The 13,599-nt window shown below is 54.6% G+C and overlaps 5 protein-coding genes across 5 annotated transcripts; 2 read left to right on the forward strand and 3 right to left on the reverse strand.

The window, feature by feature from the left end:
- Window positions 1–19: 19 nt before the first annotated feature.
- Window positions 20–1,591, reverse strand: VPS28 (Vacuolar protein-sorting-associated protein 28). The gene is made up of 2 exons (XM_062941552.1): window positions 862–1,591; window positions 20–736 (listed from the first exon to the last, which is right to left on the reverse strand). Exons 1-2 carry the CDS (start codon window positions 943–945, stop codon window positions 77–79), a joined length of 744 nt encoding a protein of 247 aa, XP_062804421.1. The 5' UTR covers window positions 946–1,591; the 3' UTR covers window positions 20–76.
- Window positions 1,271–3,613, forward strand: NOC2 (Nucleolar Complex 2 protein; the record flags this gene model as incomplete). The annotated part of the gene is made up of 1 exon (XM_062941553.1): window positions 1,271–3,613. One exon carries the CDS (start codon window positions 1,271–1,273, stop codon window positions 3,611–3,613), a length of 2,343 nt encoding a protein of 780 aa, XP_062804422.1.
- Window positions 3,614–3,655: 42 nt separating this feature from the next.
- Window positions 3,656–7,719, reverse strand: QC764_103250 (uncharacterized protein). The gene is made up of 2 exons (XM_062941554.1): window positions 5,545–7,719; window positions 3,656–5,495 (listed from the first exon to the last, which is right to left on the reverse strand). Exons 1-2 carry the CDS (start codon window positions 6,712–6,714, stop codon window positions 3,810–3,812), a joined length of 2,856 nt encoding a protein of 951 aa, XP_062804423.1. The 5' UTR covers window positions 6,715–7,719; the 3' UTR covers window positions 3,656–3,809.
- Window positions 7,720–7,814: 95 nt separating this feature from the next.
- Window positions 7,815–10,686, forward strand: QC764_103260 (uncharacterized protein). The gene is made up of 5 exons (XM_062941555.1): window positions 7,815–8,197; window positions 8,352–8,376; window positions 8,605–8,683; window positions 8,752–10,300; window positions 10,366–10,686. The coding sequence occupies exons 1-5, from the start codon at window positions 8,188–8,190 to the stop codon at window positions 10,404–10,406; spliced, it is 1,704 nt and encodes a 567-aa protein (XP_062804424.1). The 5' UTR covers window positions 7,815–8,187; the 3' UTR covers window positions 10,407–10,686.
- Window positions 10,623–13,453, reverse strand: NGG1 (Transcriptional regulator). The gene is made up of 2 exons (XM_062941556.1): window positions 12,717–13,453; window positions 10,623–12,519 (listed from the first exon to the last, which is right to left on the reverse strand). Exons 1-2 carry the CDS (start codon window positions 13,216–13,218, stop codon window positions 10,853–10,855), a joined length of 2,169 nt encoding a protein of 722 aa, XP_062804425.1. The 5' UTR covers window positions 13,219–13,453; the 3' UTR covers window positions 10,623–10,852.
- Window positions 13,454–13,599: the final 146 nt, after the last annotated feature.

Consider the following 13,599-nt stretch of genomic DNA (forward strand, 5'->3'; position numbering starts at 1 on the left):
ATAGGCCTGTCACTGATCAAGATGATTGGAGGTCACCGAAGCATCGTGGACCTGGATTGATGGAATCTTTCATTCCTTAGAGGGTAGCCTTGAAACCCTGATACGCAGAGTTGATGTCCAGCTCCAACTCCCTCGCCTGGTCCTCGCTCAGCTCTTCCGTAGCCTTCATCTGGTTGAGCGTAATCAGCCACTGGACAATCTTGCCCCTGTTTTCAAAGTCCCTATCCGTCACCTTGTTCGCAGACTGAATCACATCCGTCAGCAGAGGATGCAACTGGTCCTTTGCCAGCAAGCCCAGCTTCAACGCATCCAAAAACGTGATGAAGTCCTGCGTCGCCTCCAGAATGAGCTGTCCACTAGGGTTTTTACCACCCGAGTTTTCAGACTTGGAACCATTTCCTCCACCACCGCTGCCGCCTCCGTGGTGTCCAGCAGATGCGTCCACTGTTGTGGAGGGCATCCCCACGCGAATGCGCTCTGTGGCGCGGGGCACTTCAAGATCCCATTCTGCTTTGAATTCCTCCAGTCCGACAAAGGCGCGGGCGACTGCTTCATCGGCGACCAGGGACTTGTATTGTTTGAGAGAGCGCTCGCATATTTCGGTGTAGTCTGCTTCGGGGATGGCGTCCTTGAGGAAGGCCCTTTCGAGCTCGTCGAGGGTGACTATGATGCTGAAGATTTCGGCGAGGGAGTCTTGAAGGTCACGCTCAGCGCGGGTGTCGGCTAGTTTCACTTCCTGGCATCGGAGGCAAAAGTCAGCAGTTGTCGTGTTGATGGTGATGGTGCTCAACAGCAACATGTTGGCAACAGGTGCGGGGCAGATTGGACATCAAGGTGATTGCAAGGCACGACGGGACGAACCTCATCGAGATTTATAGTCGCCGAGAGCGTAGAGTTTGGCACGTAGCTGTGCGGTGTCGGCGCATATGGTTGCCTGTTTAGCATGGTGAAGGCCTCGCGCTGCAGTTGCGCAAGCGCATCGCGGCACACAAGTACAGCTTGGAAGGGGGATGGATGCTGACGACGTTGGGGGAAGCTGTTATCGTCCGATAAGGGGGCAACAAAGGTGGCAGAATCCCAGTCACCGCTCCCGCGCTAGTGACATTCCAAGCTTAGCGCCCCGCCTGATAAGAAATCCGATAAGCACCCCGGACAGGAACATCAAAAAAAGTTTGGAGACATGCGACTTCTGAGCCAGCAAATTGTTGAAGGGGCTGTTCGGCAAAGCCACACCAATTGCCGACTTTTTCCATCACCATAACTCGCCACGATGGGTGCCTCTAAGAAGAACGCAAAGGCGACGAAGAAGTTCGAACAAAAACATCTCAGCGGTGTTCTCGAAAGAAGAAAAGCGGTCGCCAAGATCAAACAGAAGCAGCAGATCAAGGAGAAGAAGCAGGCCAAGCGCGCAAAGGACGATGAGTTCTTCAAGGGAGCCGATGGCACCGTCAAGAGACCAGCAAACAAGAAGCCCGGTACGCAGGGAACTGAGATGAGCGTCGACGATTTCTTCAAGGGCGGTTTCGAGATCCTCGACAAGGGTGCGCCAACGGAGAATGGCAAGACTGCCGCTCTTGGAAAGCGGAAGCGCGGGGAGGCCAATGCCCGCGAGGAGACTTCTGATCAGAGCGACGGCAGCGATGTCGATGTTTCCGACAACGAGGAGGATGTGGTTACCGATAGCGAGGCTGGCTTCAGCGATGAGGAGGATGAGGAGGATCTTGGCATGTCCAAGAACGCCATGGCCGCTCTCGCCGAGAAGGATCCCGAATTCTACAAGTTCTTGAAGGAGAACGACCCAGAGGCTCTCGACTTTGACGAAAACGCATCACTCGACGAGGTCGACGAGCTTAGCGGCAGCGACGAGGAAGACGAGCAACCGAAGAAGAAGCAAAAGAAGGGCAAGAAGGCACAAGAAGAGGAGGTTGACGATTCCGCCCATGAGTTGACCAAGGCCATGGTTGCCAAGTGGGAGAAGGCGCTCAACGAGACCAAGTCGCTCAAGGCTGCTAAGCAGACAGTGATTGCCTTTCGCTGCGCTGCCCACCTGAACGAGGAGGATGAGGAGAACCCACAACGCTACAGCATCAAAAACCCCGAGGTCTTTCACAACATCTTGATGGTGGCCCTCAAGCTCATTCCTGAAGTCTTGAACCACCATCTCCCTGTCAAGGAGTCCGCCGCCGGCAGAGCCTACGTCCAGACCGAGACCAAGAAGTTCAAGACGCTGTCCAACCTCATCAAGAGCTTTGCTGCTTCCATCATCCGCCTCCTTGGCACACTCTCAGACGACGCTACTGTCAAGCTCACACTCAACGCCCTTCAGCCACTCCTTCCTTATCTCTTGTCCTTCAGAAAGCTCCTCAAGGTGCTCATCAAGACTATTGTCGCTTTCTGGTCTCAACCCGCCAGCTCCGACAGCACCAAGATAACAGCCTTTCTAGTGATCCGCCGTCTCACGGTGGTTTCCGACAAGGGTGTCAGAGAAGCCGTTCTCAAGGCAGCTTACCGCGGGTTGTTCGACAACAGCAAGCATACCAACCACAACACAATCCAGGGCATCAACCTGATGAAGAACTCGGCCGCCGAGCTCTGGGGTCTGGATCAGTCTCTTGGCTACACCACCGCCTTCACCTCGATCCGCCAGCTCGCCATCCACCTCCGCAACAGCATCATCAACAACAAGCAAGTCCACAACGTCTACAACTGGCAATTCGTCCACGCTCTGGATTTCTGGTCTTGCGTTCTTTCCGAGCACTGCAGCCCCCTGAAGGAGGCCGAAGCTGGAAAGGAATCCCAGCTCAAGCTCCTCATCTACCCCCTGGTGCAGGTTACTCTGGGTGTGCTGCGCCTCATCCCAACAGCGATCTACTTTCCCCTGCGATTCCAGCTCATCCGCTCGCTTCTTCGCCTGTCGAGAGCGACGGACACTTATATCCCCCTCGCCTCTTGCCTCTTGGAGGTCCTCTCGTCGGCAGAGATGAAAAAGGCGCCCAAGCAGTCCACCCTCAAGCCTTTGGATTTTGCTGTCGCGTACAAGGCCCCCAAGTCGTACCTCCGCACGAGGGTCTATCAGGACGGCGTGGGGGAGCAAGTGGTGGAGCTGCTTTCGGAGTTTTTTGTCCTCTGGGCCAAGAGCATCGCGTTTCCGGAGTTTTCGCTGCCGGTGGTGATCTCGCTCAAGAGGTGGTTGAAGGAGGCGAGGAAGAGGTCGACGGGGAATAAGAATGGGAAGCTGGGGGGGAGCTTGGTGTTGCTTGTGCAGAAGCTGGAGGCCAACGCCAAGTTTATTGAGGAGAGGAGGGCCAAGGTGGAGTTTGCGCCCAAGGATAGGGCGCAGGTGGAGGGGTTTTTGAAGGATTTGGAGGTGGAGAGGACGCCGGTGGGGGCGTTTGTTGTTGGTCAGAGGAAGCTGAGGGAGGAGAGGAGGAGGGTTGTGGAGGAGGCTAGGAAGGCGGAGGAGGGGAAGAGGAGGGAGGAGGAGAGGGAGGCGCTGGGGGGGGTGATGATGGGGGGGGTGAGGAGGAGGAGGAGGATGAGATGGATGTTGATGAGGAGGAGTAGATGGTTTGGGGACTGGGATTTTTGGTATGAATCTGGTGGGGATACCTGATTTCTGTTGTTTCTAGTGTCATTTGCCTCGGCGTACAAAACCTTGCTTTTCATAGGCAAAACACCCTGGTAATAATCAAAAGGCCGGGAGTATCCTTTATTGTTGCTTATACTTTCACTAATGCTGTCTTTTGTGCCATGTTTTCATAACCCATACTAATTTAACCCATTTGTGCGAGACTACGCCTTTTGAGAACTCAATCCATAGGCCTAGGATCAACATACTCCAACTCATCATCATCATTATCCACCATCTTGATCCCCCCTCCATACTCCTCATCTGTGTCGACCTCCTCCTCGGTGTCATAATTCCTCCCCTGATAATGCGAGGATTCATACACCGCCGGTGTTGACGCCGCAGCCAAGGGGATCACCCTAGGCGGGGAATCCGACCTTGCCAGTGCCGACGGCTGCGCAGGAACAGTCTGCGCCCTGGTGATCGTCGGGGGCCTGGCATCATCCAGATTCACCAGATTAGGGAACCTAGACGCGTCAGGAGGGGCGGGGATGTGAGGGGCGGGTTTTGATGGCGGGCCTGGGGGTGGGGAGGGGGAGAAGAGACCGAAGGGGTCCATTTCTGTTTGGAGGTGCGAGGTCATGCTGCGGGTCATGGTTGGTTTTTGGGGTTGGTTGTTTCTCAGGGGGTTGCGACCTGGTTGGAAGACAGTTGGGGATGGGGATGGGATTCCTTGGTTGCCGTCGAGGCAGGAGTTGACGTGGGCTGTGGCTTGGGATTCTGACAAGGTGGAGATGTTGCGGTTGCAGATGGGGCAGCTTCGGATGGTGGTGCTGGTTTGCTGTTGCTTGGGTCTGGAAGGTGGTTGGGATTGAAGTTTGGCAAAGTTGGTGTTTTGGGTGGAGGGGGAAGGGGCGTAGGAATAGGGGGGTGGCGAGTCTTGTTTGGGTCGCCGGGGTTGTTGTGGAGGGCTGGAGATTTTGAGGTCTTCCAAATCGATCAGGGTGCCAGAGTTGTCTGGTCGGTTGTTGAGGTCGGCGATGGTGATGGTGTCGTTGGCTTCTTTGGCGATGGACTTGTCTACGCCCTGGCCTACGGGGAGATCGCAGCGTGCGAGTATCTTTTCGATCAGGCCTGCGTAGCGCATGTGCCCCTGAACCTCCTCGCTGAGGTTGAGGTTTTCAACACCTTCGATGTGTTCGATCTCTTGAAGACCCGCCACGCCCATTTGAACAGATGTGGTGCGGTATAGGAATGCGAGAATGTAGTCGTTTTCGGAGTAGGCGTTGTAGATCCTACCGGACACTACGGTGCGCATCATCTGCCAGTGTTCTCTATTCGAGGGAACAGGGGCACCAATGAAGACGACAGAGTCGATAAGACCAAAAGCTCGACGCTTTGCAAGAGAGCGTAGGCACGAGTAAATAACTCGAGCGCCGAGCGAGTATCCGATCAGGGTGACTGGGCGTTCACCCTGGACTTTGTTGATCAGGGCGTCTGCCAGCACTTCACCAGCCTTTTCAGACCGGTTCTTGGCGAGAGAGAACGGGTTGTCCAATGTCGAAGCCATAGAAAGGAGATAGGCCGGCCACAAAGCTCCCCAGAGAGTTGCCAAGACTGTACGCTTCAGGATTTCCATCTTGACAGTGTTCCAGGCATACGAGTTGACGAGTTCCTCAAGAGACTTGCCAAGCCCCTCAAGAGCCTCCAGCTCGTACCGAAGCGCAAATACTTCGGCGTCGTCGGAGAGATGCCGCCACGGTTTCGTGATGTCGTCCTTGGTGGTTAGCCAGCCATTAATGCCTATAGTTACTCTCAAGCGCCTGGCGTTCTTGTTGTTTGCTGCATTTCGGGTTCCCCATTCATCTGCCAGCGGAATAAACTTGAAGTCCTCGACATCTCGGGCGTACTTGTCCACCATTTCACCCTACCTTCGTCAGCCACGGGCATTCAGAAAGTGAAGTTACAACACTTACCGTCATGCGGGCTCCGAAAGCACCAAATAGAGCGCCCACGAGGGCTCCATTCATCCAGAAGATGCCCAAGAAAGACGCAACACCACCCAGCCCAACAGTACCCATGAGACCTCCGATGGCTCCAGCTACGACTGGCGCAGCAAGTCCACCAGTGACTCCTATAAGCGCAGCTCCGGCAACAGACGCCAAGCCAACTTTCAGAAACCTGCCAGCCTGGTTTTGCTGCTGCCTCTTCCTGGCTTCAGCGTCAGCGGACATGGTCCTCGTCCTCTGCTGTTTGGCAGCCTCTTCTGACCCTTCTACCATAGCCTTTGCAATCTCAATCTCCTCGGCGTTCAAGGCATCCAGCGGAATTTCAAGAGCCGAGGCGAGATACACAGCCAAAGCTCTCGACTCAGCTGTGTAATGACCCGTGGATAGCAACTCCAGCAGTATGCAACTCAGACTTTCCAATCTGTCCTCGTATGAGATGGTGATCAACCTTGTGGGAATAGGATGCCAATGCAGCTGAAGCCGTGCCACCCCCTCCCTCCGAACTGCCTCATCATCTCTCACTGATGAAGAACCCCCTCCACCGAAGTCAATCAAACTCCCTTCCGCTGCTGCCGGCGCAGATTTCCTCTGCTTCATCCTCTCGGTCCGTTTCCGCCTCTCATCCATGGTCTTGGCATCATCCTGGGCGGCGAGAAGCTCCTTAAGCTTGGTCAGTGTCTCTGCTCTCCATTTGTCAAAATGCTCAAGCGCCGCGGCGGTGATCCGGGCGAGTTCTTGGTTGGGTTGGGTGACAAAGTTGCGGTTATCCACTTGGATTAGTGTCGGCTCTTCGTCGATGATGCTGCTCCCTCGGGCGTTGGGGTCAATGCGCAGAGGAGACGGCCTGTCATGAACATGCAATGCGGGAAGGTCCTTGAGCTCGAGCTGGGAGCGCATGTAGGCTGTGATCTCGATGAGGAGGCCATAAAAAGCTCTGCGTTTGGCGTGGTTGAGGATGTGCAGAACCTGGCGAGGCTCACTGGCGAGGGGCGCCATGATGGTGGTGTTTTTGTTTTCAAGTCGCCCTAGAACTTGTCTACCACTTTGCGAGTCGAAAACAATAAGAGTTAAAGAAGCCAGAGTTTGAATTTTGATAAAGTTTTCAGTATGGATCTTGTGATAAGATGAGGGGTCCATAGATTAGGGGGCTGCGTGGGTTGGGACTTGTGACTCTGTCTGTGCCAACGCCAAGCAGCCTTGCGTGTTGTGTTGTACTCTCAATGGTCACTCTGTCGTGGCTTAAACTGGAGCAAAGAATACCTTGGCCGTCAGGGGCTCGGTGATAACGACAGAACAGTTTTCTGAGCATTGGGTGTTGCATTTTTACATACAAGGCGGGCATCTGATAGGTTGATATGAAAGCCAAAAGTGTGGTAGAGGTGATGTAAGTGCCATCGTACTGCCAGCCGGCTTCTTTGAGCTAGGGAGCGACCCCGCAATTAAGCTGACCCAACAACGACATAGTGTTCCTTCCACGGGCTCCATCCCAATGAATAAAACGGCAAGAGGCCTCCAATGAAAATCATGGAAATATCATGACAGTGTCAGCTTCTAAGCAGCTGTTCATATTGGCTGTACATAGTTGTTGTCATCTTGAAGCGTTCTCTTGGTGGGCCTCGCACCTCGCCCTCTGCTCCCATCGCAGCCAGCGAAGATCTTATCAAAGTGCCCTGCGTATAGGCGCTAGTCACGAAAAAAAAAATAAACTGCTAGTGCCGGGCGTCAAGTCAGAGCGTGGAAGCAGCTGTGACTAATACTCCGTCCATGATGACGCTGGTCGGAATTGGAGGAGTCGTGCCAAAGCTCGGTAAAATTCCCCCAAATCAGAAGGCCGTCCATCGTACTCCGTACCGCGAAACCCCCCGAGTGCCGGGAACTGGAATCCTAGATATTGATTGCATCACACCCAACGGATCCATTGTTGCAAACTTTATTTCCGCCTCGCCGTTTCACCCTTTCTCGTATGCTCTATCCGTGGCTGGGAACTTTTGACGCCGTTGAAAAGCAGACACAAGGGACAAGCCAGCTGTCATCCCGGCCATCCGGGACCTCAGGGTGACTGACGTACGAGTTTGGTCTGTGTACCGCTGTGACCTTCTGTGCTCTGTGACTGTATCCCATAGCTGATGTGTCTGATGTGTCGTCCATCAGTGATTTGACGGATTTCATGATTTGATCAGTGGGGACCGACCTTGGACGTCCACAACCGTCCGACGTTGCCTGCCCCCCTCCATCATCCATCCATCCATCCATCCTCCCAGGGCACCAGCCAATGGACCCCTGTGAAGCCCCTTCAATACCCTGCATCGAGGCAACGGCGCTAACTATTCTGAGCATGGCCACCCAACGCACGGAAAGGCTCTCCCGCCAAGGCCCTTGGCACCTGAAAACCCGCACCCTCCCGTCTGCATTTCTTGGCTCGGGAGCGCCCTCTCTCTCTGTTCTCTTTGCACCGTGCAATCCCATCCAACCTCATCCCAGGCGATCCCATCCCAAGACCTCCTCCAGTCCCCCAATCTCATTCCCCAGTTGCGCCGCTGCCTCACCCTCGGCGGATGCCTTATTCATCGCCTCGGGGGGTCTGAGACGCCCCCTTCGCCATGTTCGACAATGTCCATGTGTAAGTCAAATCGAATCAGAAGCCCCCAATCCCGTCTTCCGACCTGCTTGGCGATGGGTTCCAGCCTCAAAGGTTATCTCATCTTGGCTAGCCAAGCTTTTTGCGCCAAGCCCGGGGTAGATTGTCAAGACCCAGTCAAACTGACGTCTCACAGCTGTCGATGAGATCCGCAATGTTGTGTACGTCTGCCTTTTTCATGCCTCTTCCCTGTTGCGTCCAAGGAGTCCCCTCGTCTGCTTGCTTGCTTGACGACGTGAATTTCCACCATCCTCTACCAACCAGCCGCTATCGTCACCCTGCCGTGGTGCGGCTTGTGTCTCCTCAACCGTCCCCTTCACCTATCAGATCTTGTATCACCACTAAGAGTTATTACCCCGAGGCTGTCCACTAATTCATGGTGGTGATAGCCTTTTGTTCAGCAACCCATCATGGGGCGGTGTCGGCACCGTGTCGTCCACCGTCATTCGGAACGTCACGGCCCTGTCTGTAAGTCTCACGAAATCAACAATCTTGCTGCCTGCCTACCTAGAGTCTCGAGACTAACATTTGCTCAGGGCCATATGGCATACTCTTCACGATATACAGGCAACACCACGGTGCTCTCCAGCAGGTTCGCCGGCACCACAAATGGCATCATCCAAGGTCTCCTTTATGTCCCGGATCTCCCCTACGGCCATGAATGCGTAGAAGAAACAGCGCTGCACATTCCCCCATCAGTCGTGCGACAATCCAGCCTTCCTCCCACAAACTACTATCTTATTGCCATTGCGCCGTGGATCAATGCTCGATGCTCACGGGCCTATTTGGCCTCTGCCCGCACAGCACCGGTTCGAGGGTTTCTGTTCTATCTCCCTGGCAACTCAACCGAGGCCCCGCCCTCTGCTGAGTCTGAGATGTGGAACATTGCGGAGGAGTTTGAATGGAGGACTCAGAGTGGCTACCCTGTATATGCTGTCTCGAGTATGGCCGGCCAAGTCATGATGCAACACCTCAGTCTCTACTCTGGCAACCTGACCGAAGTGCCCTTTGGATATAACATTTCTACACGCTTCCAGGCCGAAGAAGAGGACTATGCTCGCATATGGACCGAGCTTGTTATCAGCACGCCCCCCAGTTCCTTCGCTACCTGGCTGTACTTCCTCATTGTCGTCGGCGTGCTTCTCGCCGTCATTGTTTCGGCGTCGCTCCTGATGCACCTTGTTCAGGCCCGTCGGCGTTACTCCCTGCGACAGAGAGTCATTGCGGGCGAAGTCAACCTGGAAGTCACGGGCATCAAAAGACTCACAGTGCCGCTGGAGCACATTCAAAGCTTCCCCCTTTTCACCTACCACTATGAGCCACCAGATGCCAGCCCGCCACCTACGTCTCCACGGTCGGCCAAGTCCCCACGATCGCGGAGCAGGCGGGACAGTCATGGTCACTCAGAACGAAGGTGTTCCCGAACAACTCGTTCTGTAACCATTTCGGAAAAGAGTCCGAGTGGGCCGTTCGCAACGGTCACAACAAATTATCAACCCTACTGTGAGATTTGCCTGGAGCCATACCAAAATCGAGTCACGATCATCAGAGAACTACCATGCGGCCACATATTTCACCCGGGGTGCATCGATGAGTTTCTTAACGAGAACAGCTCACTTTGCCCCTTGTGCAAAGCTAGCATGCTACCTCCCGGCTTCTGCCCCAAGATCACCAACCACATGGTGAAACGAGAGCGGGCAATTCGAAAGATACGGGGGCAAGTTGACGATCACGATGCCGACAACTCCGACGGCGGCAGGTCAGGAGGCTGGACGGCAACCTTTCGAAACAAGATCTTCCATGGCGGAAGTCCTACATCGTCGACTTCGACAGAACTTCAGGTGCGGAGTAAACCTGTTGAAGGCCAACCCACAATATCAATATCACAGCCCAACCGACCTCCACCACAAGCGTCATCGCAACCGTCAGATGAGACAGCTCAATCATCGGCGGGACCGTTACAGCAAACACCACCGCAGCCGATACCGCCGCCAGCATTACCGAAACCAACTGCGTTGGCGCGTGAGAGAATGAGAGAGCTAGCCGGCAGCGAGCTTGATGATGGCGAGGCTGGCTCGTCAAGGTGTAAGTCAAACTTTGCGGACACCAACCAGCAAGGCAGGCAGGATGTCAAACTGATGATTTTCCAGGGCGACGAATGCGCACCAAGATATTTCCCGGTTTTGACTAGGTAGTTGCTCTCGTGTTTTCATGATTGTTTCTGGTGTCTTGACTCTTGTTTGGAGGCGAACTTTTAGCGATGGATGATACCCCGTCATTTGTGTTTTCTTTTCTGTTTGAATCACATTGGTTGTTATTTAGTTATTCAGCATAGAAGATGATTGGCGTTTTTGGGAGGTAGCGTCGTGTTTTGTTAGATAGTATCAAAAAAGGGTCACGGGACTAGTTCACAAGCCAGAAACGATTCAATTGCTACATTTTTGTGGAAACAACCATCTTGCACAACAGAACAAAATACCTGCCTGCCCCAACCCAATTAGATGCCCCCTGATGACAAGCCTAGTGATAGACTACGCTGTATAAAAAAATAGATTTGAAAAATCCCAACGCTGACAGATATCCATTGCTTTGTATGTAGTCTTTCCCTTTCGCCCCAACGCCCAAAAACAAGGAAAACTACTCCTCCTCCACCTCCTCATCCCAAGCCTCCTTCTCCCTTCTCAACAACTCCCCCATCTCCCCCGCCTTGAAAATCGTGCTCCCCTCCTCGCTCACCCTCGGCACCTTGGTCAGCGCCTCATCCTCAAACACAGTCCCAATATTCTCAATCCACCTCCTCCTCCTCTCCATCAGCGTCTTTGTCAGATCCCCTATCCCCGGGCGGGCAGTCGCCGTAGCAGCCGCGCTCGCAGCAGCAGCCGCACTAGCCGCCGATCCGGACTGCCCCGGCCTCGCCTTTTTGGGCTTCTTCATCGTCCTCGTCCTCTTGAGGTACGCCGCCTGGACTTGGGAATCCAAATCCTCCAAAATGGTGGTATACTCCTGAAAGGCCATCCGCTCTTTGACCAGCTCTGTCAGTCTGGCTTTTCGGGCGCCGTTGACGAGGACTTGCTCGCGGAGGCGGGATTGGAGAAGGCGGAGGCGGGCGGCGACTTCGTCGTCGTAGTGGCCGTCGTATTCGGCTGTTGTCGGGTCCGGCTGTCCTGGTTGGGAGCCGTTGCCTGCCGCGTTGGACGAGTCGGATTGGTTGGGTGGTAAGGGGAGGAACCCGATGTGACGGAGTTCCTGCTTGATGCGCTCGTCGACTTGGGTGTAGTCTAGTTTTGGGTGGCTGGCCTTTTTCCAGGCTTCCGAATTTGATTCGGGCATGTAAGTAGCCGGAGGGAGTTGGTTGTTGGTGTTGTTGTTGTTGTTGTTGTTGTTGTTGTTGTTGTTGTTGTTATTGTTGTTAGATGAATCGGGGGTGGTGCCGTTAACGCCGTTGACATGGCCGTTTACACCGTTGGTGCCGTTGGGTTGTTGGCTGCTGGAAGGGGGGTTGGTGTCAAAACTAAAGTCGAAGCTGGCGGTGCCGTTCATGATGGTGTCTCCGTCGCCGTTGACGCCGTTGGCATTCTCTGTTGGCGGAGCGCGGTGCTCGGGGCGCATCGCTGAAAGAAGACGGGAGAGGAGTGGGCCGACGGAGAGCTTGTCTGTTTCGGCAACGTCGTCGTCCATGTTCTCGATACTCCCGCGGGGTTGGTTAGGAGGGAGTTTCTCCCGGCCGCCTGGAGAGACGGAGTCGATGGCCATCGCTCCATCCTCTTCGGCCCAGATCTCTGTGTAGTGCTTCTTGCCACGTTTCGGCATGACAAACGGAGTCACGCGATCCCCTCTTTCTCTCAAAAACGCTAGATCCTCCTCGGTGAACGGCCGGAAGTAGGGGTCGATAAAGGTGCTAAAAGTGCTAAAGTTGATCTGATTGCTAGGCTTTGCATTGCTGAAATCCTTGTCTGGAGGGTCACCAGCGATGAGATCAGCAAGGTCGCTTTTAGGGTAGCCGGCTACCGAGTATATTTCCTTTATTTCGCCCTCGGTCATGCCAGGTTGGACGGGAAGAATCTCGTACACGGTTGGGTCGGGGAAGGTTGAAGGATCATCGCCAAACGTATTGGCCTGTGGCCGAGCGGGAGGTGGTGGGCGACCATCGTCAGAGTCCGACTCGTCCTCGTTCTCCTCTGTCTTGGTTTTGTCATCGGCGTCCATGTTGCTTGGCGCGACTGGCGACAGCGACGAGCTAGCGGAATCGTTATCGCGAGATAGTTTTCGGGGTTTTGTCGACTCTCGTAAAGGGGATGACCGCTCTAAAATGACTGGTCAATGCTGGTTCACATAGACATTTGTACATCGCTTTTGGGTCGCTTGGTGTTGGTGGTGTTGTTGGATGATGAAAATTCGGAGGAATACGCCTGCAGTGCTAAGAAGAGGGCTGAAAGCCAATTGGGAAGAAAGCTGGACGCAAACGAAGCTTCCTGAATGTGACAATTGGACCATGACTGACCTATGTTGCTCCCTCCGGGCGCCAGACTGTCGGTCGCTTTCCGCTTCTTTTTGTTGGCTGCCTTGCGTTCGCGCTCCTCCTCATCGGCTTCCTTCTGTCTCCGCTCCTCTTCCCTCCCCCGCTCGACAGCCAGCTCATCGAGCCTGGTGCGGCGGCTCTGGGCGAGTAGTCTCATGCCCTTGTCGCAATTCAGGCCGCGCTTGTCAATGACGTCGCTCAGCTTCTGCAGTCGGGAGACGAGGCCATCAAGGCTCTTGGAATCGGGTATGGCGGTGTTGGAGGTCGAGGGATCAACCATGTCCTCAAAGGTCAGGTTCCGGAAGACTTCGAAGCGGAGTTCCAGCAGGTCCGTTTCGACATTGTCGATGGGTGGCAGACTGGCCGAGGGCGGTGCGGCACTGGGGGTGGTGTTGCGACTTCGCTGCTGCTGCTGTTGTGACTGGGAGCGGATTGCCCCCGCGCCCGCCTTCTTCCCCGGACCCTTCTGGCTCGATGGAGCCATCTTTGAGCAGGGCACTATGGAAGCACTGTGCAGTGTCTTGCCTGGCAAGGTATCTACACGCCGTACCTCGTGTCGCGTATCACCGATCGCGTGCTGAAAGGTCTCGCGGAATCTGTTGCATTCAGATCAGACACGCGCCGAGATGCGCGACGGGCTGGTGATGTTTGGTGAACTTTCCGAAGCTGTGAGACTTTGACGTTGCTGGAGGCTCAATGAGCTGCACGTCACATCCAATGATCGCGGGCGCCAAACGAGGCGCATTGCATCCCTGTCTGTCTCAACTCGTCCCGCCATCTGATGTGAGAGTCCGTGCGCTGATGATGACTCAGCAAGCTTATAGGATCATATTTTGAGCCCTCTTCACGCTCATTCCATACACTA

This window comes from Podospora pseudoanserina, chromosome 1, assembly GCF_035222485.1.
Source record: "Podospora pseudoanserina strain CBS 124.78 chromosome 1, whole genome shotgun sequence".
Lineage (NCBI taxonomy): Eukaryota > Fungi > Ascomycota > Sordariomycetes > Sordariales > Podosporaceae > Podospora > Podospora pseudoanserina.

What these genes read in the sequence shown, in the direction of transcription:
- QC764_103260 (XM_062941555.1), top strand. An exon ending in GATGAGATCCGCAATGTTGT is followed by an intron (nt 8,377 to 8,604) that starts GTACGTCTGCCT and finishes TGGTGGTGATAG; the next exon opens with CCTTTTGTTCAGCAACCCAT. An exon ending in CGAGGCTGGCTCGTCAAGGT is followed by an intron (nt 10,301 to 10,365) that starts GTAAGTCAAACT and finishes ATGATTTTCCAG; the next exon opens with GGCGACGAATGCGCACCAAG.
- NGG1 (XM_062941556.1), bottom strand. Translation starts at nt 13,218, where the DNA reads ATGGCTCCATCGAGCCAGAAGGGTCCGGGGAAGAAGGCGGGCGCGGGG. An exon ending in GCCCGGAGGGAGCAACATAG is followed by an intron (nt 12,520 to 12,716) that starts GTCAGTCATGGT and finishes CAGTCATTTTAG; the next exon opens with AGCGGTCATCCCCTTTACGA.
- QC764_103250 (XM_062941554.1), bottom strand. Translation starts at nt 6,714, where the DNA reads ATGGACCCCTCATCTTATCACAAGATCCATACTGAAAACTTTATCAAA. An exon ending in CTTTCGGAGCCCGCATGACG is followed by an intron (nt 5,496 to 5,544) that starts GTAAGTGTTGTA and finishes TGACGAAGGTAG; the next exon opens with GGTGAAATGGTGGACAAGTA.
- VPS28 (XM_062941552.1), bottom strand. Translation starts at nt 945, where the DNA reads ATGCTAAACAGGCAACCATATGCGCCGACACCGCACAGCTACGTGCCA. An exon ending in CGACTATAAATCTCGATGAG is followed by an intron (nt 737 to 861) that starts GTTCGTCCCGTC and finishes CTCCGATGCCAG; the next exon opens with GAAGTGAAACTAGCCGACAC.